At 43.6% G+C, this 25,040-nt stretch overlaps 1 protein-coding gene across 3 annotated transcripts in view; it reads left to right on the top strand.

Moving 5' to 3' along the window:
• The window catches only part of arhgap21a (Rho GTPase activating protein 21a), a 145,058-nt gene extending 120,853 nt beyond the window's left edge, over nt 1–24,205 (top strand). For all 3 annotated transcript variants that reach the window (XM_072679274.1, XM_072679273.1, XM_072679272.1), the window contains 12 exons: nt 581–645; nt 1,639–1,787; nt 4,216–4,352; nt 6,373–6,528; nt 6,826–6,904; nt 9,579–9,652; nt 10,438–10,527; nt 10,920–11,045; nt 11,142–11,183; nt 12,343–12,448; nt 17,304–17,335; nt 19,397–24,205. In XM_072679274.1, coding sequence (XP_072535375.1) covers nt 581–645; nt 1,639–1,787; nt 4,216–4,352; nt 6,373–6,528; nt 6,826–6,904; nt 9,579–9,652; nt 10,438–10,527; nt 10,920–11,045; nt 11,142–11,183; nt 12,343–12,448; nt 17,304–17,335; nt 19,397–21,031 — 2,691 coding nt within the window. In that variant the 3' untranslated portion in view covers nt 21,032–24,205. The remainder of the gene's footprint in view (nt 1–580; nt 646–1,638; nt 1,788–4,215; nt 4,353–6,372; nt 6,529–6,825; nt 6,905–9,578; nt 9,653–10,437; nt 10,528–10,919; nt 11,046–11,141; nt 11,184–12,342; nt 12,449–17,303; nt 17,336–19,396) is intronic.
• Nucleotides 24,206–25,040: the final 835 nt, after the last annotated feature.

Here is a 25,040-nt window from a genome sequence, read left to right as displayed (position 1 = left end):
ATTGCCCTCATTCTTCAGTGAACCTCGGGAGCCCGTCACCTTGTTGCTGGTTGTTGTCCAGTTGTGCTGTTTTGGAGATCTGACCGTTACAGTTTATATGATCCATTTATCCTGCGTCCAAGACATTCTCTTCTTCTACGGGTGGTCTTAATGTTTTGGCTCATCGGTGTATATCTGAATGAGGAACGGACTTTATGTAGAAGCGCTCTTGTAAATGTTTTGCCTACAAGCCATGCAAGGTGTTTGTATTTTGGTAGTTTGCATTTAAAGCTTAATTACTCGCTCTGTTCACCTCCTCCTGGTTTGTCTGAGAGCTGTTTGGGATGAGCCTCATGGGGTGATTTTAGAGATCCATTGTTCTTTGTGCAGCCTGCACTGTGCACTAGCCTGATTGCTAAGTTCTTGTAGCATTGTTAGAATTGTAACGCCAAGGTCTCCCTTCAGACTTCATTAAATTGGCCTGGAACGACCCCTGTAGACGCCACTTTCGCATCAGCATCCCTCTGAGATTCCAGCCCATAATAAGGTCACTTATTCTGTCACTGAAATCCTCTTTTTGCTCTCATTGTCTTTCTTTCAGAATGCACTGATCACAAGTACAGACCTCATCAATCGCAAAATCAAGGAGTACAACACCCTGATGAGGTAAGCAGGGCATGAGCTGCCTTCACCTCTGCAGCCCTTTGGCTTATTAGTTGGCTTATTTGTGAATGTACATGGGAATGGTGGTGCAGCGGGTAGTGCAGGTGTCACATTGCTCCAGGGGTTCGAGTCCCGCTCCAATCACTGTGAGCAGTTTGGTGTGTGCTCCCCGTGTCCTTGTGGAGGTTCCTCCAGGGACTCTGGTTGCCTCCTGCCTACTAACATTGCTCATAAAAAGGTCAAGGTGCCGAGTGTTTGTCCTCCACATTTGACCCACACACACACACTCACACTAGTGAACCAGGGGCAGTGAGCACACACACACACCCCGCCTATCTGTCTGCTCAAGGCCCAACAGTAGCAGCTTGCCAAGCCTGGGTATCGAACCCACAACCCTGTCATCATCAATAGCCTGGAGCTCTAACCGCTGAGCCACCACTGCCCCTCATGGTAGGTATGCTAAATCGGCTATGCTAAATTTCCACTAGGTGTGAGTGAATGCTTGTGTGGGGTCTTCTGCATTGCGCCTAATGATTCCAGGTGGGCTTCGGACCCACCGCGACCCTGACAGGAAGGAAGCAGATGAGAAGATGCATGAGAGGGTGGATGAATGACTTCTTATATTAGAATAAACACTAATAATAACACTCCTACAGTAAGTAGAGGTGGAGGTTCTCCATCACTGTGTTCATCATTAGAACATCTCCAAAGTTCTCCTCTCTCATGGAGTCTAGTATTATTTAGAGTTCTCCTCAGATCAGCACCTGGTTTGGTGGTAAATCAGGGCTTAATGATGGTAAATCAGGTGAGCTGCTGCTGCTGCTGATGATGATGATGATGGAGTTGAACACATCCTCCACGCTGTGCTGGCTGGACTGGGGGGCGTCCAGGAGAAACCTGGAGGAACCAAGCTCTGTTCTTCAGACTAGCTCACAAGATCTCACTGTGTGTGTGTGTGTGTGTGTGTGTGTGTGTGTGTGTGTGTGTGTGTTCCAGCCCACCCAGTAGCAAGGCAGAGCAGTCTCCCAAGGCCTCTCGTCAGTCTCTGAGTATCAGGCACACTTTGCTGGGAGGAAAGGGAGAGAGTAAAACCCCGAGCCCTCACTCTCCCAACAAAGAGCACGATAGGAAAGCTATGCACAAAGGTAAGACCAGAACACTGCCCACCTCCACCTCCACCTCCATCTCCATCTCCATCTCCACCTCCACCTCCATCTCCACCAAGGATTCAGTTGATTCCACTCTTTATTTCCTGCCGAATTTTTATTAGAATCCACAGCTCTGAATTCTGGCACTGAAGCTACTGATTATCCATCTCTTTACTTTCTGTTTTATGGTAATGCTCGGCTGCGTTGTGTAATGGCCCGTTTTAGAATTGTGGGTAAATTTTAAGTATGGAAAGATGTGACTCATCAGTGAGCCTTTATGCTTTAGCCATTAAAAACATTAAAACCATTTAAACCATTAACAGGGTTGATATTTCCCACCATTTGTGCCCGAACTCTATGTGCTATCCTCAAACTAGACTCCACACGGCTAAAAAAGAATTTTCTGGATTTTCAACACATTATCGTTTATTAAAAAATAATTTATTATTAGAACTGTTTGTAGATTTTATGCAGTTTTAAATCAGAGGTAACAGACTTGACTAGAATATTAGGACAGACATATGATATATATTTTTATATATAATTACTAAAATGACATTTTACAGAAAATAGATGTTTTATACAGTTTATACAGTTGACTGGGTGAATAGCAGAGTGGTCAGCTTACTGACTTGTGTTTAGTAGAGTCTAAGATTATATGAGGATCTTTGAATTATTAGTCTATTTAAACTAGCTGAGGTTTTTCTTGGGTAAATAGCAAAGCACTTTTGTAAGTCGCTCTGGAGAAGAACGTCTGCAAAATGCCTTAAATGTAAACGTAATAACTGTGAATATAGTAAATATGAAAAAACTGAAGTTATATGTATGAATCAGGAGGTGAAGACAGTCAGGACTGTCTGGACTGGGAGTCAATTATTTAATATTTTGTGTGTAAATTGTGCCCAAAATATAAATGAAGCATTAATGCATTTTCACTGTTAATTAGTAGTGTTATTTAAAACTTTTAAAAGGTTTGATCTGGGAGATGTGACTTATTTAGTTTATTTGACTGATTTATGGTTATATTACAGAAGTACAGCAAACATTCTTAGCTATATATTATAGCTTATTATATATTTGTGATGTCCCGGGCCGGTACAGGCATATTTGAATAGATTGGGTATCGGCTACTTACTGAGGCTTACTCCAATTATAGAATTTGTACAGTGTTATTTTTTTTTTAATTATTGTTGGAATACTTGAGAGATCTGACCCAGCTTAAGCCAAGAAGGGTTCCCAAATATCATGCTTGACATTGATTATAGAATACAATAGGCATATTAGAGAGTCTAGAGACACGACTGTGTGCCACCTTGCCTTTTATCTATTGTAGTAAAATAATTTCCTTGCACAAAAGGTTCGAATATCACAGAGATTTATCAGAAAATCATTTCCACTCTTAATTTTTAATGCAGTTCAATTTAAAAAGTAAAAATATTTAATATTTATTAGATAATTCTGAACCATTTCTATTGATCCACTCCTAACAAAATGAGCACACAATCTAAAATACTGAAAAACAGTGAAAATGGAGATGCAGTAAAGAGGTTTTGTTCTGAAAGTGATCTTTCATGCTTCCAAATACCTTGTTTGACCCCTAAAAATTCAACCAAAAAATTCTCAACATGATTGATCACTGACCCCTGATGCGGTCAATCGGACATTGGTTGGTTATCTGACGTCTGCTTCTTTGGTTTACGGGTTTGCTAGGCTAACATTGCTGACAAACAGTTGACTGTGGACGGTCACCAATCACATCCCTATAAATAAATTCCAAGAAACCCCTGGCATGTCTCTCAACACATGTTTTTAAGCGCTTCTTGGCCCAGACAAATCAACATGGTTCAGTCTGGAAACGCAAAAATAAGCTTCTCCACAGAGCTGAGAAGTGGGACCACCATTATAAATAAAATTTATGCACGTCATTCTACTAGATATAATAATAAAAAATTGTTTATTAAGGTTTTCCATTGATTTTTACATTAAAAAATGAAGATTTTTGTGAGTATTTACTGAGACGAGATTGGTGACCAACCAAGTTCGGTGTCTATCACCAAGATTTGCATACGATCTCCTGTTCTCCTGTAACTTCAGAAGCACACGTCCATCATGTCCATTTCACTGAAACCTTGAAGTTTTTAGCCGAATCTCCGTGGTCTCCAACCCTCCTGCAGGATTCAGCTCCAACCCAAATCTAACACTCCCCATTCAGCCATTCAAAGACTCCTGAAAGCAGTAATTAGTGGGATCAGGTGGGGTGGATCAGGGTTGGATCCGAAGCCTGGGGGAGGATATCTCTCCAGGAGCAGGGTTGGAGACCTTCGGGCTAACTGTATCATGAGGCAGGAGCTCTGTGGGAACACGGTGTTCCTCTAGTACGACATGTATGGTCTTTCACTTGCTGTTGTTGATCGGTGGTGTTCAGATGACACAAGCCCACCCAAGGACAAGAGGAGGAAGGGAATCCCCGGGCTGATGAGGAAGCCATTCGAGAAGAAGGCCTCTCCCGGAGTGACATTCGGAGTCAGACTGGACGACTGCCCTCCTGCCCATACCAACAAAGTAGGACTATAGTAAACACCTGCCAGCTTCACACCCCAGCTACTGCTAGAACTGCTGTTATACGGTTATATATATATATATATTCTTCATACTCTTGATGGTTGAAGTGAGGGGTGAAGAAGATCACCATCATGGCCAGATCCAGAGAGCTCTCTGAGGCCTTCAGAAAGAAGGGTGGAGATGCAGAGGAGTCAGATGCAGATGGAAGGGGGGTTAAAAAGATCTCAGAACAGTTAGAAAAGAGATCAGCTGCTGTTCCACTGTCCACTAAATCATTTACAAGTGGAACAGCTGACCAGCATGACCAAATCAGACCATCCTAGCAAGTTCAGCCCAAGAGCAGAACCCCATGCTGAGTAAAGCAGCCTCCAACAACCTGAAAAGGTTATCACATGACCTGCAGGATAAAGGATAAAGGAGATATTATTGTCATTCACATCACATGTGGTACATGGGGTGGAACGAAATCTGGAACGAAAATGATCTCAATGTCCCAGTTACACCCAAAGAGCAATTATTAAATAAATAAAATAATAGACTATAAAAAGGGTGGATATAAATAGCAATATGGTCACAATATGAGAAATAGCAGCATTAATGGATAAGTAACAGGTCAAAGCACTATCAGAAGAAGGCCAGACAGGTGTGATCTTCATGGGAGGTGAGCAAGGAGAACACCATTACTATCCAAAAAAAAAATCATCAAGGCAAGGCTGAAGTTCTCCAGAGAACAAGTAGACCTAGACCAGGACATCTGGACAAATGAAGCAGTTAAATGATTTGGACAGTAACCGAGGACATGTTTGGCGTAGAGCAGGCACAACATTTGAGTATGAGAGCCCAGATCAGCTGTGAGGCGTGGAGGTGGAGATGTCATAGTTTGGGGTGGCCCCTTAGTTTTTTACAACTGTTGTCGTCACAAAGCAGCTTTACATAATTAGTAATTAGTAAAAGGCAGAAAAAAAATAAATATATATAAATAAAACATATAAAGACATGGGAAATCTAAGACCCCCAGTGAGCAGCCAATGGCGACAGTGGGAAGGAAAAACTCCTTCAGAGCTGGAGGAAGAAGACTTATGAAGACTCATAAGGGGGACTGACCTGTCCTCCTCTGATCAGAACTATTTTTAAATTATTGGTAAAAGTTACCAAACCATCTATACTGTTGACCTGCTCTGATCATAATCATAATATAATAATCATGGTGTAGTAGAACGTAATATAGTCATGGCAGTGATGGTCAGAGTAGTGATAGTTAATAGTGGTGATAATAATAGTGGTAGATAGTTAAGAGTCCATTTAGGTTTGAACAGGGTCATTAGGCAGGTAACATGGTCATTAGACAGGTCCACTAGAAGTTCTTCATTGGATCAGAGGGAGCTGCATCTGTCTAAACACTAAAGCTGAAAGATTTCTTCTTGGAGGAGTGGGAAAACCTTCTTCCAGGAAACATCTAACATCTCTTTGGAGGGAAATTCTAGCTATTAGGGCCCAGGAAGTCCAGGAACTTGTTCCTCACAGGATTGACCTCCATCAGATCTCCAGATGTTTAAATATGTTCTAAAAAACAGATGTTTTCATGGGGTGATGTTTTCCTTATTTGTTTCACATGGAACGGAAACAGCTGAAACGGTCCGAAGGGCCTGTGCTGTGGCTTAGCTGTCTTCTCTGCCACCTAGTGGCCACACCATGCAGTCACTCCAGACCGGTCTGTGATGAATGGGCTCTCTTTCTCACTCCGGCTGTTTTGGGAATGTGTGTTTGCTCGTTGTGTTTGGACACTGATAAGCACGCAGGGAACCCGCAGTGTGTTTGAGTAGGTCAGATAAAAGGCCAATAGCTCTCTTTTCCTCGGGGCTGATTACAGACTCATATTTGGGTGTGTACACATCAGGAATTTAGCACACCAGCAGTTCACTGTTCATAGTGTGTGTGTTTGTTTTAGTGTGCAGGAAGCTGACGCTGTATTTGTGTGTGTGTGTGTGTGTGTGTGTGTGTGTGTGTGTGTGTGTGTTAGTTTGTTCCTCTGATCGTGGAGGTTTGCTGTAAGCTGGTGGAGGAGAGGGGGCTGGAGTATACAGGCATCTACAGAGTGCCAGGAAACAACGCCGCCATCTCCAGCATGCAGGAGGAGCTGAACAAGGGCGTTGGAGATATTGATGTCCAGGAGGACGTGAGTGGTCTCATACACGCTTACAGTAACACACACACACACACACACACACACTGGAGCTACATGATATGGACAACATGATGTATTGGAGTTAGGGCTGTCACAAAAAATCAGATTTTTAATTAATTAAATAAATAAATAAGTGAATAAATAAATAATAAAAGCTAAATTGATCTAAATCAATCTTGATTGATTGGCTACAATTACCTGGCAATGTTAAGCGTACCATCTTAAGTTTATTACGTTTATATTATTATTAAATTAATCGCAGTTATATAATACTGTTTCCTTTACCAGAAATGGAAAGACCTAAATGTGATCAGCAGTTTATTGAAGTCCTTCTTCCGGAAGCTTCCAGAGCCTCTCTTCACCAACGGTAAGAGTCCGGCGAGCTGGACGAGAACCGCTTCACACGTACCACCATCGTGTGGGGGCGGAGCGTCTGGCTGTGCAGTTTCACGTTAGCAGGGCAGAGCAGAATGATAGGGTAACGCCTTTATTTTCAGGATGAAGAAATGAGGGGGTTATTAAGGTGTTGTTATTTGTTTGATAAAGCTTTAATTACACATTTTGTGCAGGATTCATTCACAATGCATTCAGATTTATTAAATGAGTACATACATTTATGTTTATTAGAGCTGGGTCAATGCAGTGTTAGGAGTCTTGCCCAAGGTAGTGGTGTTATCCATAGCGCCACACCAACCAATAGATATACGCTGCCCGATGCCCGATAAACACTTTGTTACCACCCTGTTATGCGGATTATTTGGTGCAGTTTAAGGCTGTCGCACGCTAGATGTCATGCGCCGCCCCCAAAAATTCAAAAGCGTTGTTCTCTATGGAGGTATGGACACCGGGGCTGCCACCGGCAGGACTTTCTTCATTATTAATATTGTTATTATAGTATTATTATATTATAAAACAAATCAAATAATATATAACTCATGGCTTCATATGTACATGAAATGCAAGAATTCCAGTATTTTAAAAGCAACTTTTCACCTGAGGGTAGGCCGGCTCTCTGCAGCGGTTTACCACTGACATGGTAAACTCCACACCTTGTAGGTGGGGAAATACCCCAGTCTCAGATTTCTGAAGGGCAACCACAACCCATCTTGAACCTGAGTTTGATAACAGTCTGAACTTGAACGGCCTTTAGTCACATGCATCATATAACTGCATGCAGCTGGACAGGTGTTCATTTAACCCTTTTCACAACCCAACCCAGATAAACTGACCTCCCACCTTAAAATATCAGATATAGAGACATTCACAGCATTTAGCAGACGCTCTTCTCCAAAAGTGCTTCACTGTTCACTCAAGAAGAACCTCAGCTAGTTTAAATAGACTAGAATTTAAAGCTCCTCTAATCTTAGACTCTACTAAACATAAGTCAATATGGAGACCATAATACTCTTCTCTTCGCCTGAGTACTCTCAGAAGAGAGAGTGTTGGACGCTTTTCGGACACCCAGGGGAAGTTCGTCCCACCACTTCGGTGCAGGACAGTAAAAAGTCTGGACGCTCGTCTTCCAGAGACTGAATATGTGATGCAGATGAACCCAATAGATACTTATTTAGTGCTTTTTAGCCTTTAATAAGTGATGAGTAGCACCTGAACTGTTCATCACACAGCATGCAACTAGACATGTAACCCTAACCCCAACCGTTTAATCAACCAAACACTGATAAACTGAACCCCTGTGTGAACTGAACTCATACTGATATAATAGAGCTTCTGTACCATGAATATGGCTGAATATAGCTGAATATAGACTGAATATAGCTGAATATAGCTGAGTATAGACTGAATATGGCTGAATATAGACTGAATATGGCTGAATATAGGCTGAATATGGCTGAATATAGACTGAATATGGCTGAATATAGGCTGAATATGGCTGAATATAGGCTGAATATAGGCTGAATATGGCTGAATATAGCTGAGTATAGACTGAATATGGCTGAATATAGCTGAGTATAGACTGAATATGGCTGAATATAGACTGAATATGGCTGAATATAGGCTGAATATGGCTGAATATAGACTGAATATGGCTGAATATGGCTGAATATAGGCTGAATATAGGCTGAATATAGGCTGAATATGGCTGAATATAGACTGAATATGGCTGAATATAGACTGAATATGGCTGAATATAGACTGAATATGGCTGAATATAGGCTGAATATAGGCTGAATATGGCTGAATATAGACTGAATATAGGCTGAATATGGCTGAATATAGACTGAATATGACAATGTGAGTGAATATAGGTGAATATAGACTGAATATAGACTAAATATGGGTGAATATAGGCTGAATATGACTGAATATAGGCTGAATATAGGCTGAATATGGCTGAATATAGGCTAAATATAGACTGAATATGGCTGAATATAGGCTAAATATAGACTGTATAGTCTTTAGTTAGTGATGGGTAGAACCTCACTTAACACTTTTTGATGTATTATTAAACATTTAATTATTATAAATTAAATTATTATAAATTATACAAATTTAAATATTATAATATAATATATATTATAATATTAATATTATATTTATTAATCAGTAAACTCACAAAGTGATAAACCTGGCTCTGTCTATAACCCACATTATCCAAAGTGCTGCCATTCACACACTAAATACTAATAATATAGGTAATAATAATGCATGCTCAATAGTCTGCATAACAGGGTGGTAATAAAGTGTTTATTGTCTATTATTACAACCAATAACTGTAATAATGAATACACTTTAATACATAGTGAATACATATGTAACATGAAGCAAATGACATGAATTAAAATATGGATTCTACAAATAAAGGCTGTTGTCAAACCATGTTCTGGTCATAGACCGATTCTGCTGTGAGCTGTAGAGGTGGTTTGGTAGGATGTGTGAAATAGGCCTGAGCGACCTGTGATCACTGTGGATCAGCGGCCTAGTCTGCCACCTAGTGGCGAAGACCTGCAGTCACTCTAGATCTGTCTGCTGAGCGAGTGTCTGTGCTCATGCCCTCCCTGCTGTTCTCTTGCGCTCTGCAGAGAAGTACTCGGACTTCATTGAAGCCAACAGAACCGAGGATCCGGTGGAACGGCTGAAAGTGCTGAAGAGGCTGGTGAGTAAACGCTGTGTGAGAGATCAGTGAGGTACAGGTGATGAGGAGGATCCTCTACAGGTTTTTCATTTTAGCATTTAAAACATGAGGTTAATTTTTTTTTTAAGCAGCGGAACAGTTCGGTCACTTTAGTTATTTTTATGGTTTTATATTATGTTTTTCCACTATTTTATTTTCATTTTTTATTCAAAAGAATTATTCATGAAATTATTTAATTGTTATTTTTATGTTTTTTTACATAAGTCTCAGCTCCATATATAAATATAATGTATGTGCTTTATAAATAAAACTGCTGTTATTTATATATTTACTTATGAACTGCAAAATCAGATTTTATTTTATACCCATTGATTTTTATTATTACTTATTTTTTATGCTTGTTTTATACTTTATTATGTTATTAATTAATAAGTAAAACTGCTTTTATTCATTTATTATTTTTATTATGTTTTTTATTCATGTTTTTTATTGTTGCTTAGGTTTTTTTTGTACTTTTATTATTAATTGATAAGTAAAACTGCTTTTATTTATATATTTATTTATTAACTGCAAAATCAGTTTTATGTTTTATTCATTTATAAGTTTTTATTCATTGTTTTTATTACTTATTTTTATGCTTGTTTTCTACTTGTATTATGAATTCATGAATATCATGTTTTTTATTCATGGTTTTTATTGTTGCTTAGTTTCTTTTATACTTGTATTATTAATTGATAAGTAAAACTGCTTTTATCAATGTTTTATTTTTATCTTCATTTATACATTTTCATGCTTCTTTGTTTCAGCTTCATGAGTTGCCGGACCACCACTACGAGACCCTCAAATTCCTCTCTGCGCATCTAAAGACTGTGGCTGAAAACTCTGAGAAGAATAAGGTGCAGTGTACCTGTGTTACGGTTACTCTGTGGAGAGAGAGAGCGCAAAAGTGTGAGAGAGATGTAGTGAGAGAGTGTGTGAAAGAGTGACGCGTGTGTGTGTGTGTGAGAGAGATGTAGTGAGAGAGTGTGTGAAAGAGTGACGCGTGTGTGTGTGTGTGAGAGAGATGTAGTGAGAGAGTGTGTGAAAGAGTGACGTGTGTGTGTGTGTGTGAGAGAGATGTAGTGAGAGAGTGTGTGAAAGAGTGACGCGTGTGTGTGTGTGTGAGAGAGATGTAGTGAGAGAGTGTGTGAAAGAGTGACGCGTGTGTGTGTGTGTGTGTGTGTGATACCTGTAGTGAGAGAGTGTGTGAAAGAGTGACGTGTGTGTTTGTGTTTCTGCTCCTGTTCAGATGGAGCCGAGGAACCTGGCCATCGTGTTTGGACCCACGCTGGTGCGGACGTCTGACGACAACATGACACACATGGTCACGCACATGCCCGACCAGTACAAGATAGTAGAGACCCTCATACAGCACGTAAGACCCTGAGCTTCATCCAGCCCTCAGATACACATCCATTTCTCTAAAGCTGATATTTATTGTAATAAACAATTTTGCTTTTGGCCTTCGCAGTATGACTGGTTCTTCACTGAGGAGGGCGATGAGGAGCCAGTGGTGGGTATTAAACTCTTTCTGTCAGTCTTTCCTTCTCTCTCTCTCTCTCTCTCTCTTTCTCAATTAAAAACAACTTATTATAAGTGAAAATTGCTCATTTAATATAAAATACCTGATTCTTTTTAAATTGAATGTTGGAGCTGCATTGGCTCATCACTCTACCTCTGACTGATTTTACTTATTAAGTGTTTTTCATTTTGGTAATTAATTGTAATAATTGTAGTTTAATTTAGTTTTAGCTTGTTTTATTATATATATATATTATATTCGAGTATATGTTTATTTATATATATATATATATATACACATAGCTCCGGACAAAATGAAGAGTCCACCCTACAGGATCACTTTCTCTGGTTTTAGTATTTTTAGGCAGTGTGTTTAAGGGATATGAACATTTGCGTTGTATTTCATAACCCATGGACAACATTTCCCCTAAATTTCAAATAATATATATAATATATTTGCTATTTAAAGCATTTATTTATTTGCAGAAATGACAGCTGCTCAAATAATGCAGAGAAATGATGATAATAATTATAATGTAAAGCAGTTATTATTCAGATTTAATCATAGCACTAATATCTGAACTCTGAGAGCATTCAGAATCACTATGGTGAAATAATAACCTCGACTGACCAATCACAGCTCTCATGTCTCGGCTGGCTCTCCGTCTTTCACATTGCTGTTGGGACTTTATGCCATTCATAGTCCGTAACTTCAGATAACTCAGCTCTGTTTGATGAAATGCCTGGAATAAAATGACTGCCAGACACGTAGAGATGCAGATTTAAGAAAAAAAAAATGTGGTCTCTTAATTTTGTATATATATATATATATATATATATATATATATATATATATATATATATATATATATATATATATATATTCCTAATTTTTCTTGCTGCTGTAATAGTGTGAGAAATCTCTTGGCTTTTAAAAGTTGTCTTAAATGCTGTAGTTTAGTGTTTTCACAGCATTATCTTCAAATGTTTTAGATTATTATCATTATTATTGATTTATTGTTGATTATTATCATTATTAGTAGTAGTATTATTATTAATGCATGTATTTTTATTTTAGCAGCAGTTACATTTTGTTCACTACTATTCCTCTATTGAGTACTCACCCCCCCTTCCACACCTCTTACCCCCAGACCACGGTCCAGCAGGACAGTGCAGTGGAGACTCAGCCTGTGCCCAACATTGACCACCTTCTGACCAACATCGGCCGCACAGGCACATCTCCAGGGGAAGTGTCAGGTAACATCTGCTCTGGGATGCAGCTTCTTAGGGTCGGGTTCAAGCTAGCACGCCCTGTCCTTTTAGAAAGCCAGTTGAAGTCCCCAGGCCTCTGTGTTTATTTAGCTTAGCATAGACGCTACATGGCTGTCTGTCCTTACAGAAGCTGCTAATCGCTTTAATTTAAGGACTCCATGATTGCTTCTCCCATTTTCTTAACCATGATGAGTAGAAGATCAAGTGCTGTGGCTCGGTCAGAACGCCTGTGTGAGTTTGAACGGCCAACTATTGTACGCTATATGGACAAAAGTTTTGGGACACCCGCTCATTTATTTATTTATTTATTTTGTTTTTTTTTTAATCAAAGGGGATTATAAGAAGTTGATGCTGCTTTTGTTGGAGTAACTGTCTCTACTGTCCAGAGAAAAAGGCTTTCTACTAGATCACCACCTTAGCTCACCATCCCCAACTGCCCAAATCATCCTAAAAGTACTGGATGGAGCTCACCATCCATCATTCCAGAGAACACAGCTCTTCCACTGCTCCACAGCTCCTCAATGCTGGGGGGCTTTATACCCCCCTCTAGCTCACGCCTGGCATTATTAGGCAGCATGGTGCCAATAGGCTCTTGCAGGGAGTCCTATTGTATTGGCAGTACTTCTCTACAGGTACTAGACAAGCTGTGTGTCTGTATCAGCAATGGGTGCAGCTTAAAGAAGCTGAAAGCATTCATTAGAATGGGGTGTCCGCAGACTTTTGGACATATAGTGTATCGGTGATAGTTTGCCTGGCTGAATTTGAGCTTTGTAGTTCCCGCCCCCTCATTGTAGGCTGTCTGTTGGTCGTTTTTTGTGTGTGTGTGTGTGTTTTCTCTCTCTGTCTCCTCTGTCCCGTCCCGTCCCGTCCCGTAGTGCACGTGTTCTCTTGCTTTCTCCGTGTCCAAACTCCACTGGGCTCCACCGGGCTGTCTCTGTACGCTCTATCTGCTTAGAGTCCCACTAGCAGGGCGTGACCTTTTTGCCTGATAAATCAACAAAAGCATCACAGCATCTTCTAAATGTGAGCCAAAGTGAAGAGCAAGCTTGCCAAACTCTGATCCCTCTGTCTCTAGCCCCCGCGTGTCGCGTCTCCTAAGGCCTTTCCCAGCATTCACACATACTGATCTTGACCACAGGCCAGGTGGGCGGAGTCTATCACACCGTGATGTCACTGATGGACTCTATAATGTCCGTGATGGACAGCTGGAGCTGTAGGAAGAAAGAGGACTGTTGCCCGCAGTGTAGCTGTCTAATCTGCAGGAACCCTCGCTTTCTGTGAGGGGAGAAAACCGAGACCCCCCCCCAAAAAAAACAACAACAAAAAAAACCAGACGTGACTGGGTGGTTTTGTGAGGGAACCTCACTCACAGGGCAGTGCTGCTGTCTCAAAGGCTGTCCCGCTGTCTCTCGCCCTTCCCTCCCCTCCTCCTCCTCCTCCCTCTCTGTCTCTCTGTCTCTCTCTCTCTCTCTCTCTCTCTGAACGCTGACCCGACGGAGAGACAGCATGGTAATGCCAATCGGCTCCGAACCTTCACTCGCTCATGTGCCATCCGTCACCACGAAAACGAACCGGAGGGGTGTGCAGGGGGGCTCGGCTCACCAGTGAAGAAATACCAGTCTAAATTTGAGACAGTTAGTCAAACGACAGCAGTGGGTTAAGTTCTCTAGGCTTTTCCTTGCTGACATTTCTGCCTTTCTGTAGCGTAGTGTTGTGTTTTCTTCATAGCTAGCCCCTCTCCACCGTAGCTTACCCCCCTACCCCCTGCCATTTCTCCTCTCGGTTCACTCCACAGCCATTTCTGTCTGTGTTACTGTTGTCAGGACAGCACATATCACCACTCAGGCACGCCTAGCCGTCTCAGTTCCCACATGTTGGCTTGTTGTGTGACTGCCTACTGAAGTCCAGCCACCTGCTAGCATCCAGAGCTACACTTTAGTAGCTTAGTAGGGTCTTTTTGGTGCTTTACACTGATCAGCCATAACATGAACACCATAATATCGAGCAGGTCCCCCTTGAGCCATCACAGCGGACCTAACAATTTGACAGTATGGACTTCACAAGACCTCTGTGTGGCACCAAGACTACCATTAGCAGCAGATCCTTTGAGTCCTGTAAGTTGGGAGGTGGGCGGGGCCTCCATGAGCATCAGTAAGCCCTAGGTGCCCATGACCTTGTCACGGGTTCACCGGTTGCCCTTTCTTAAACCACTTTAGGTGGGTACTGACCATTGCATACCGGGAACACCCCATAAGACCTGTCTGATGTTTTGGAGGTGTTCTGACTAGGGCTGGGCGATATGGTAAAAAATACGGTATCACGATATTTAAAGACTTTTATCACGATACAATACGTGTACAATACTCCTGTACTGAATACAGTGATTTCTACTCAACATCTGCTGCTCTTCATCCAATGAACCCAGTCTAATGACACTGTTAGTAATGAAACCTGCAGCTGATCAGTAGATGTTTATTATGCACTAACAGTCTCCTCCATATGCTTAGAAAAGTATATTGTTATCACGATACAATAAAATCTTGTTGTATTGCCCAGCTCTAGTTCTGACCCAGTCATCATCTAGGTTCTTGAACTGACTGTTCGCTCGCTGCCTAATATGTAGATCCACCCCTTGACCTACAGGAGCCGCTGTAGATGACAGTAACCAGTGTTTTTCATTGTCAGTGGTACTAATGTTATGGCTGATCGGTGTCTTAAATATTGTATATTAAATATTGTAAAGCAGCCAGAAAGCTTTTATTTGAGGAAGTTGTTACTGACTGTTGGCAAAATAATTTGGACAAGTCCCGCCTCCTCTGGTTCCTGTTGTTGTTTACATTTACATTGATGACACCTATCCAGAGCGACTTACATGGTTACTCGGATTACAAAGGCGGGTCAATGTAGTGTTAGGAGTCTTGCCTAAGGACTCTTATTGGTGTAGCACAGTCACCCAGACCGGGAATTGAACCCCAGTATTCCACATGGTGAGCTAGCTCACTGGCAGGTAGTGGTGTTATCTGTTGCGCCACACCAACCACTACTGTTGTTGCTGTGGCCGTTAGTCTGCTGGCATCCATGGCAAAGCCTACGTGGCACATTTAGACCATTAAAGACCTTAAAGTAGTTTGGGTTCTCATGGTTCTGTGCTGAAGGCCTGCTTTCTCCACCTTCTTGATCAGGATAGCAGCACACTGGCCCCCTTTCTTAGTCTAGTTCACTCAGGTTCGTTCTGAGGGGTTCTTCTTCCGAGGAGACCTTCCTAAAGACCTTATTATTTTGCAAACAGTCCATTTCTCTGGTTTCCCTCATTTCCGTCTCGTATGGTTCCATCCTGCATTTTAGGTTCAGGCGTAGTTACGTAGCGAGTCCCACATTCACACTGCATGACCAGCTCCGTCTCATTGGTTCTCACTGCTGTGTTGTGATGTGCCACTTGTCTCTACAGCTACACTCAGTACCATGATTTAACCCTTTTCTGCTTTCATGAGAGCTTCCAGGCTCTGCCATGAAAGGCTGGCGTAGTTCCTTAGAACAGCCTGTTTCTTCATCTGTGTTTTGCTCATTTTTGTCTTGAACTATTGCTGAGTCTCTCAATTATTCAACTTCCAGTCAACAGCCATTGAGCTCAGAGATGTTCCTGAGGAGTTCGAAGGTTGAAGGTCAGGGTTGAAAAGTATCCAAAACTGATGAGAAATTCTGGATTTGAAATTAAATAACCATACATGGCCTGGTAGACCACTGAAAGTGCTGCCCCCACCCCTTTCAACTTTTATCTTTTAGAGAGAGGAGAAGATCAAGCAGATCTGATCTGGGAACCTGCACAGGTGTTGGAGTCCATCCTTCCAGTGTGAGAAGATGAGTCCAGACCTCATCATCATTGAATGTGTTTGGGAGGAGTTGAGTGATGAGAAGCAGAAAAATGCTCAAACTTCTAAATCTGAACTTTGGAGGTGTGGAAACAACATCTGCAGATTTCTGAGCGCCACCATCACCACCACTGCCATGTTTAACAGATGAGGTTCTTTGGATCTTGGGTAGTTAGAAGAAAGGAGGAGCTCTAAACATCTCACAAGCTTGTCTTAAACTATTGCTGAGTCTCTCAATTATTCAACTTCCAGTCAACAGCCATTGAGCTTTGAGATGTTCCTGAGGAGTTCGGATAAAAGCTGATCCGCTTGCATGGAGAAGTTGAAGGTCAGGGTTGAAAAGTATCCAAAACTGATGAGAAATACTGGATTTGAAAGATGGAGGAAATTAAATAAATAAAAATAATGCTCAAACTTCTAAATCTGAACTTTGGAGTTGAGGAAACAACATCTGCAGATTTCTGAGCGCCACCATCACCATGTTTAACAGCTGAGGTTCTTTGGATCTTGGGCAGTTAGAAGAAAGGAGGAGCTTTAAACATCTCACAAGCTTAAAAATGAAGAGCTTTCCTACCTAATGGCTGTTTTGACTGGAGATGACGTAAATGAAGGGTGTCCTGACTTCTGCACAGCACTCTAATTCAGGGAGGGGAAAGGTCGCCACCTGCTGGCGGATGTGGACCTGAGTGTAACACGCTGTAGTGCTCACTCATTCATCTGCATGCTTTCTCTCCATCTCTTTTTCTCTGTCGCTCGCCCAACTCGTCATGTACAGTGCATCCTCATGGTGGTCGTTCCTCCTATTCTCCTCCTATCTCTCTCGATCACTCTCTCTCTCTCTCTCTCTCTCTTTCCCATTGCTGTCTTTACTGTGATTCGACTCACTGTGAGAGTATGTGATCTACCCTATGTTCTTGATGAGTTCCTCACCTCCCCTCTCTCTCTCTCTCTCTCTCTTTCTCCCTCCACAGATTCACCCACTAGTGATTCAGCCAAGTCTAAGGTGAGTGCCAGTCTGGACCAGAAGCTCTCTCTGATTACTCAGGTGGGGTGAGTTAGCAAACACTGAGACCACCCTCCCCCACCCCGCACACTGTTACTTACTTTCTGACCCTGAACAAAACCATCGAACTCGAATCGAATGGTTGGTACTAATCAAGCATTTTTATTTTTATTTATTCATTTTTTTTTTGGGGGGGGGGGGGGTGTCGCATGGTGTTTGTTTGTTTGTTTATTTGTTTGTTTGTTTTCTTCTTGGTTTGTTCTTTAAGGTAAAAATGAAAAGAATTAGACCAATTATTATTAAGACAGTTTATGACTTAACAAATAAGAAGAATGACGAACGAAGCGAGTTGATCAGATTGAGACTGACCGCAAGAGCGACTTCCCCGTTTTCACCAGTGGGGGCGCCATAACCCCCAGCCAAACCCTGCATAGCAAAACCGAGCCTCCTGCAGCCAAGGAGAAACCAGACTGCCGCTGCCTCCTGCTCTCCTATAGGTTAATTGAGTGCGACTCGCTCTCTAGGAGGCGGTGCCTGAGGCAGAAGACAGTCAGCGAGTTCTTGGATACATGAATAATAATAATAATAATAATAATAATAATAAATAGTAAATCCGTAAATAAAATTGCAAGCATTTTTCATAAGGGGATTCTTTTATACAAGGGGGGGTTACGAGTGTTTCCATTACACTGCAGTCAGATCCATGTCTGTTATACTCTCAGCATAGCAGACTAGATATAATATTTACACCATTTAACAATGTGATCATCCAGTAGTCAATAATCAGTCGGCGGGCTCCCTCTTTTCTCTTGTGATTTTTTTTCTAATGCAAGGCTTGAGGTCATTGCTCTTAACCACCGTGATGGACCAGGAGATCCTTCCTCATTCCAGGGTCGAGCAGTTCTTTTCCGATGAACTTAAAGATCATCCTAAGCTCATAATTTCAAGCCCATGTGGGAGTATATGGAGAACTGGACATTCCCACATGCAGTGTGGATCAGTGTACCCTTATTCTGTTTACGCCTGAAAACCAGGACCACCTTCTTTACCATCTTCATCAGGAAAAGTAGCCCTAGACCATTTAAAAGAAAGATGCCAGATTTCTGTCTTTTATAGCTTTATGATGGTAGGGGGGCGTCTAACAAGAAGCGTCTAACAGTAAAACGTCAGGCCTGGTCACATGGTTTTCAGCAGGAGCTCAAACACTCCGGACGCCCTCATTTGAAATGATGCTGGCTAAATCAACAGTATGTCGCATAAAATCTTAATTAAGCACTTTTTTTTTATTATTATCGCAATGGCAATTAGTTAAAATTAGATACTAAATTGACCCCCAATTCTGAAGTAATAGGAAAAAATAGACATTTGCACATAAGATCTAATAAAATACATGCTTTAATTCATTATGAGCAGAATTTGAATTACCAGCCTTGCTTTGATAAGATCTTACCGTAATATTACAAGGCCGTTCCCCTGTCCTGGAGGATAACCAGGCTTTCTTCTGTCCATGACCAATCAAATAGAAGCAAAGGGCAGGTGCTCCTGGGCAGGGTAGGGCAGGCTTTCTTATCCAGAGCTGATAAGAGCTGAATCTGGAACCTAAGACAAGCCAGACTATAGCTCAGTGAAGATAGTGAGGAGAATGGGCCTAGTGGTGCATTGTGACCCCCTGCGGCATCCTGTACATACATTGCTATCATCTTCAGCCTCACCAGCTTTGGCTAGGGAATCATGCAGCTTTCCCCTTTGCTCCTGCTGCTGCTGCTGCTGCTGCTGCTGCTCCTGCTGCCTGAGATGTTGCTAGTGTGCTTTCTGAGCTGTGCCTCCATCCCTGAGGCTCCTTCTCTTCTTGCCTTTGTCTGATTTCAGAGCAGCAGGCGTGGTGCTGCAGGTCCACCTGCCTGGCCAGCGGTTAGGCTTTTTGGTTCACTGCTCTAAATGTTAGCGTAGCGCTCAGTACTGCAGTGATCTGACTGGTTTCTCACCTCTCTGTCTTTATCTTTGTTGTATTTCTTTCTCTCCATCTTTCCCATCTCTCCTTCTCTCGCGCTCTCTAAGCAGGGCTCCTGGGGGTCGGGCAAGGATCAGTGCAGTCGAGAGCTGGTCTCCTCCATCTTTGCTGTGGCCAATCGCAAACGAAAGAAGCACAAGGAGAAACTGCAGCCTAGCAGCTCTGACGATGACCTGGATGCCGTCTTTTCTAAGAAAGAACTGTCCGTCCAGGGTCAGGGGGTTGCCGAAGGAGACAGCAGTCCCGTACCAGCCGGGGTGAAGCTTCGTGGGAACGAAGAAGCAACGGCGACGACGACGACACCCAAGAGCCGCAAAGAGTACAGAAACTCTTTTTTCATGAGAGACAAGCCTTCAGCCTCTCCGAAACACTCCGCCTCACCCATTCTCAGCTGCCGAACCGCAGCGCCTCCTAAAGGCTCCCTGTCTGACCCTCCCTCCCAGGTTGACGAGGCTACCTCGGATTTGGGCACCATGAGCTCCGGAGCCTCAGTGCCCAGAAGCAGGCCCAGGAGATGGGGCACAGCAACCCCGTCAGCCATGGAGCTTTCTCCGGCAGGGCCTACAGGAGCTTCAGCCACTGCGGAGGTGAGCTCCATCACGTCGGATTACTCCACCACGTCCTCCAACACCTTCCTGACGGGAGCAGAGTCAAGTGCTCTCAGTCCAGAGGTGCAGTCGATGAGCGAGAGCCGGGCTGGAGACGAGGCCGATGACGAACGAAGCGAGTTGATCAGCGAGGGGCGGCCGATGGAGACCGACAGTGAGAGCGACTTCCCCGTTTTCACCAGTGGGGGCGCCATAACCCCTGCGTTGGACTTGTCTCACAGCCAAACCCTGCATAGCAAAACCGAGCCTCCTGCGGCCAAGGAGAAACCTGACTGCCGCCGCCTCCTGCCCTCCCATAGGTTAATTGAGTGCGACTCGCTCTCGAGGAGGCGGTCTCTGAGGCAAAAGACAGACAGCGAGTCCTCAGTGGAGGGCGGGGGAGCTGGAGCAGGAGCCGCGGCTCAAGGGGTCAGCAGGAGTGAACCAAACCGCCTGTCCCGTGTCCTGGAGGCCATGAAGAAAGGTCGCTCCACTGGCAGCTTGAGCTCGTCCTCGTCCCGCAGTGAGTCGGAGCGTACCGAGACACCCAGACGTCTCAAGATCACAGAGAGGCTTAAGTGCCGGCTCCGCTTGTCTGCTGACGACATGTTCGGGATCGGGGAGCGGAAGAGCCGCACTCCCGAGGAGACAAAGAAGAAGAACATCCGCCGCCGACATACTATGGGTGGGCAGCGGGATTTCGGAGAGCTGGCGGTTATTAATGACTGGAGGGAGCAGGGTGGGGGCGACCAGGGGGCTGAACTGTCCGCCAGCGATCAGCTTAAACCCCAAGACGTCTCCTTCCGAGACTGGATAGCCTGTGAGCGCTGGAAGGCTGGGGGTTCCCGGGCTAGCAAAGAAGCAGACCGGCTAGCGGTATCCGAGGTCAAGGTTGGGGCCGGTAAGGAGCAAAGTCATCCTGGTTCCACCCCATTTCCTCCGGTTTCCACACAGAGCCCCCAGTCCAGCACGGAGCAGGTGAACGGGGGTGGACCACAAGGCAAAAGCAAAGCCAGCCTCAACCTGGGGGCTGACTCGCACCCGCACAAACTGTCCGGGGCACAAGTGGTCCGCTCGCGATTCTACCAGTGTCTATGAAATGGCGACAGTTGTCTGTCTGCCAGTGTGTGTGTGTATGTGTGTGTGTCCGTATGGGTCTGTATGTGTGGATGGTACTCATGGTCCTGCACGTTCTGAGCTTTTTCCTGGCTCTAAAACACTTGATCCAGAAATTTTGCTCGTTATCAACCCTTCTTGAGTGGAAGTGGGTGTGTCTGTGCAGGAAAGGTTCAGGACTGTGAAGGATGGTGTTAACCAAGAGCGGAGCACAACCTAACACACCTTTGCTTTCATTTTAAAAGTAACATTAATAAGCATTTATTTCCCTCTACAACCATTTACGAACAATTCAGCCCAAAGCAGAGCGAGGGCAAACATTACAAGCTGTCCCTGAAGGGGCCAAACAATGTCCTTTGAAACACCCTGTGATGGACTGGTGCCCTGTCCAGAGGGTATTCCTGCCTTGCTCCTGACCCACCATCACAGCTACAGTACACTCCTGACTGACCCACCACCACATCTATAGTACACTCCTGACCCACCATCCCATCTAAAGTACACTCCTGACCCACCATTACATCCACAGTACACCCCTGACCCACCATCCCATCTACAGCACACTCCTGACCCACCATTACATCCACAGTACACTCCTGACTGACCCATCCCATCTACAGCACACTCCTGACCCACCATCCCATCTACAGTACACTCCTGACCCACCATCACATCTACAGTACACTCCTGACCCACCATTACATCCACAGTACACTCCTGACTGACCCATCATCACATCTACAGCACATTTCTGACCCACCATTACATCCACAGTACACTCCTGAGTAACCCATCATCACATCTACAGTACACTCCTGACCCACCTTCACATCTACAGTACACTCCTGACCCCATCACATTTACAGTGCACTTCTGACCCACCATCACATCTACAGCACACTCCTGACCCACCATCACATCTACAGTATTCTCCTGACCCCATCACATTTACAGTGCACTTCTGACCCACCATCACATTTACAGTATTCTCCTGACCCACCATCACATCTACAGCACGCACCTCACTGACCCACCATCACATCTACTGTACACTCCTAACCCACCATCACATCTACAGCAGGTACCTCACTGACCCACCATCACATCTACAGTACACTCCTGACCCACCATCACATCTACAGTACACTCCTGACCCATCACATCTACAGTATTCTCCTGACCCCCATCACATTTACAGTACACTCCTGACCCACCATCACATCTACAGCACGCACCTCACTGACCCACCCTCACATCTACAGTATTCTCCTGACCCACCATCACATTTACAGTGCACTTCTGACCCACCATCACATCTACAGTATTCTCCTGACCCACCATCACATCTACAGTACGCACCTCACTGACCCACCATCACATCTACAGTACGCACCTCACTGACCCACCATCACATCTACAGCAGGTACCTCACTGACCCACCATCACCTCTACAGTACACTCCTGACCCACCATCACATCTACAGGCTCACCACGCTCACCATGTAAACAGCTACAGAACCAGCCAAGACGACCACCACCAGAAATATGCTCCACTTGAACCCGTTTAGGTTAGGTTGTGCCCCGCTCTCCCTTTACCCCAGAACCAGGGTGGAGAACCCTGGCGTAGAAGTCCAGTTGTGAAAGTCAGAAATGATGATGATGATGATGATGATGGACGAGATGCAGAGGTTGGATGGATGAATGTTTGAGCTATAGTTACTGAGTTACTGCACAATATTTTTATCCTTTTAATACATTTCCCCCCATTTTTTTAAACAAAGTATATATAAATAAATATATACAAATATATATAAATCTAAATTGTATATATCTTTATGTGTATAGGCTCGTAAGGAGAATAACTTGAGTTAAATGTATCAGATGTGTGTGTGTGTAAGCTCACTTTTTTTAATAAATAAACAGACAGTACTGGAATATAGGTGCAGTTGAAACCCCAGTAAATATGAAGGCACTCCATAGAGTATATGAATGATGTCTACCTTCACTTTCTTGACTGACAGGAGAGCCATCTCTCCTGTCTCGGACGCTACAGCTTCTGAGGGACTGTTACTGACGAACACTAACCTTAAGAGGAGGAAAAAAAAAAAAAAAAAAGACATTTCCTGTTACTCATATGAAGAATGTATATGCTTGCTGTGCTGTCGTACTAACATACAGGTAGTTGCTCGTTACCAAGGTCCATTACAGAAACCTAGAAAAACAGCTAAAGTGTATATAGTTTAGTTTTCTGTATTTGATACGTCTTTTTTTGTTTGTTTATTTGTTTGTTTGTTTGTTTTTTATATAAATATAATTATTCCGAAGTGAAGTCCGTGCCTGGGCTTGTTGTTCTGTGCTGTGTGCTGTGGGAATCTCTTTTTGCAGTGCGTCGGAGCAGCCAGACGTCTCAATGGACAAAGCGAGAACCAAGTGGGTTTCTATTTCGCCAGGATCGCGGCGGATCGGTACCGCGCTCAAACTGCCCGCGTCCTTCTGCATAACTGGAGAGCAGGCATGGCAGGAAGGAAGGAGCCGTTCATTCACATGGAGCCGTATCTGCTTATGAAGTGCCTCATTCAGCTGATCTTGGGAACTGGGGACTGGGAACAGAAAAGGGTGCCATTATTATTATAATTTTTATTATTTTTTCATCATTTTATCCCAGCCGTCGTCACGGAGACGGAAATATATGTTGTTAAGGACTGAATCTCATCACCGAGCCCCGTTGGACAAAATAAGAATCACATTTTTATACATGAACCGATGCAACCCAGAAACCGTGCTTCCACTACTTAAGCCTTCCGGTCTTAACAGTCACCTGGCGGTCAGCCACTGGTCAGCTTTCTGTCAGAGTTGTTTTTACACTCTCTTTGGAGACATATGGAGAATTTAAGGTAAATTAAGTGTATATATTTTCTGTTTGTTTCTTTTCTTTCTTCTTTTTTTTAAAAAATTTGTTCGTTTGTTCGTTCAATCCCTTGGTCCAAAGCTGAGAGTGACCAGTGCAGCAAAACCTGTCAGCGGTTGGAGAGGCTGGGACAGAGAGTGCATGACGCCATGCTTCTTGAAGCAGGTTCCATCTCGCCTGTTTGACAAACCAAATGCAAAACAGAAAGAAAAAAAAAAAAACACTGGAAATAAATCATCTTTTTATGAGCTGGTGTTTCCGTTATTGTGTCCTTTTACATCACACTCTTTACAATAAAGGTGCTACAAAGGGTTCTTTGAGCAACACTGAAAAGAAGATCCACTTGAGTTCTCTTTATAGGTTGCAGGGGCCTGCAGGGGCCTGGGGTTGTGGGTTGGATCGGGTGGGGTTGGTCTGGGAAGGGTTTGGTGTGTTCTCCACTCTAGTTTCCAGACACTATGGCTATTGTGGAGTCATTAAATCCCAAAAGAGTGAGCTGTAAATGGGGGATGGTGCATTCTTTTGGCCTGTAGCTGATGAGATGGAGTGTCTGTGGATTTGTATGATAAAATATTAATATGATAAAAACCCCAATTAAGAAAAACAAGGCAGGCCTAGCTGGGCCGGACCCCCAATCAATAGTTGCATAGAATCATCAATGCCATTTCAACAACAGGGAGTCTGGACCCAATGAAAAAGGTCCTGTGGCATGGTTCAGGACACCAGCCTTGCCCTTAGGGCCTAACGCTAACGCAGTGATAGTGATGCTGGACGAAGCTGGTGACCAGTGTGGTAGCGATGGCGATGTTGGGTCCACATGCTATCGCTACAGTGGTGTTTCCAGCCAGGAGACCCAACCTCAGCTCAGGCAGGTGTTAGCCTATGTAGTCCTCAGACCACCAGGACCAAAGAATGCCTTGTCTGGCTAAACAAGAGGCAGGTCTTCCCCATGGACATTTTAGCAAGGCCCATCAGTCGGTCACTGAGGCAGTCAGTAAGCGAAATTGCCTGTTCTAGGCCGGCCGAACAATTTGCAAAAGCAACTTGAGCACCACTAGTGCCCCCTTGTGGACAATCTGGGCA

This window comes from Salminus brasiliensis, chromosome 5 (genome assembly GCF_030463535.1).
Source record: "Salminus brasiliensis chromosome 5, fSalBra1.hap2, whole genome shotgun sequence".
Lineage (NCBI taxonomy): Eukaryota > Metazoa > Chordata > Actinopteri > Characiformes > Bryconidae > Salminus > Salminus brasiliensis.
Note: the sequence above shows the minus strand (reverse complement) of the source record. Positions and strands in the feature narration are given on the sequence as shown.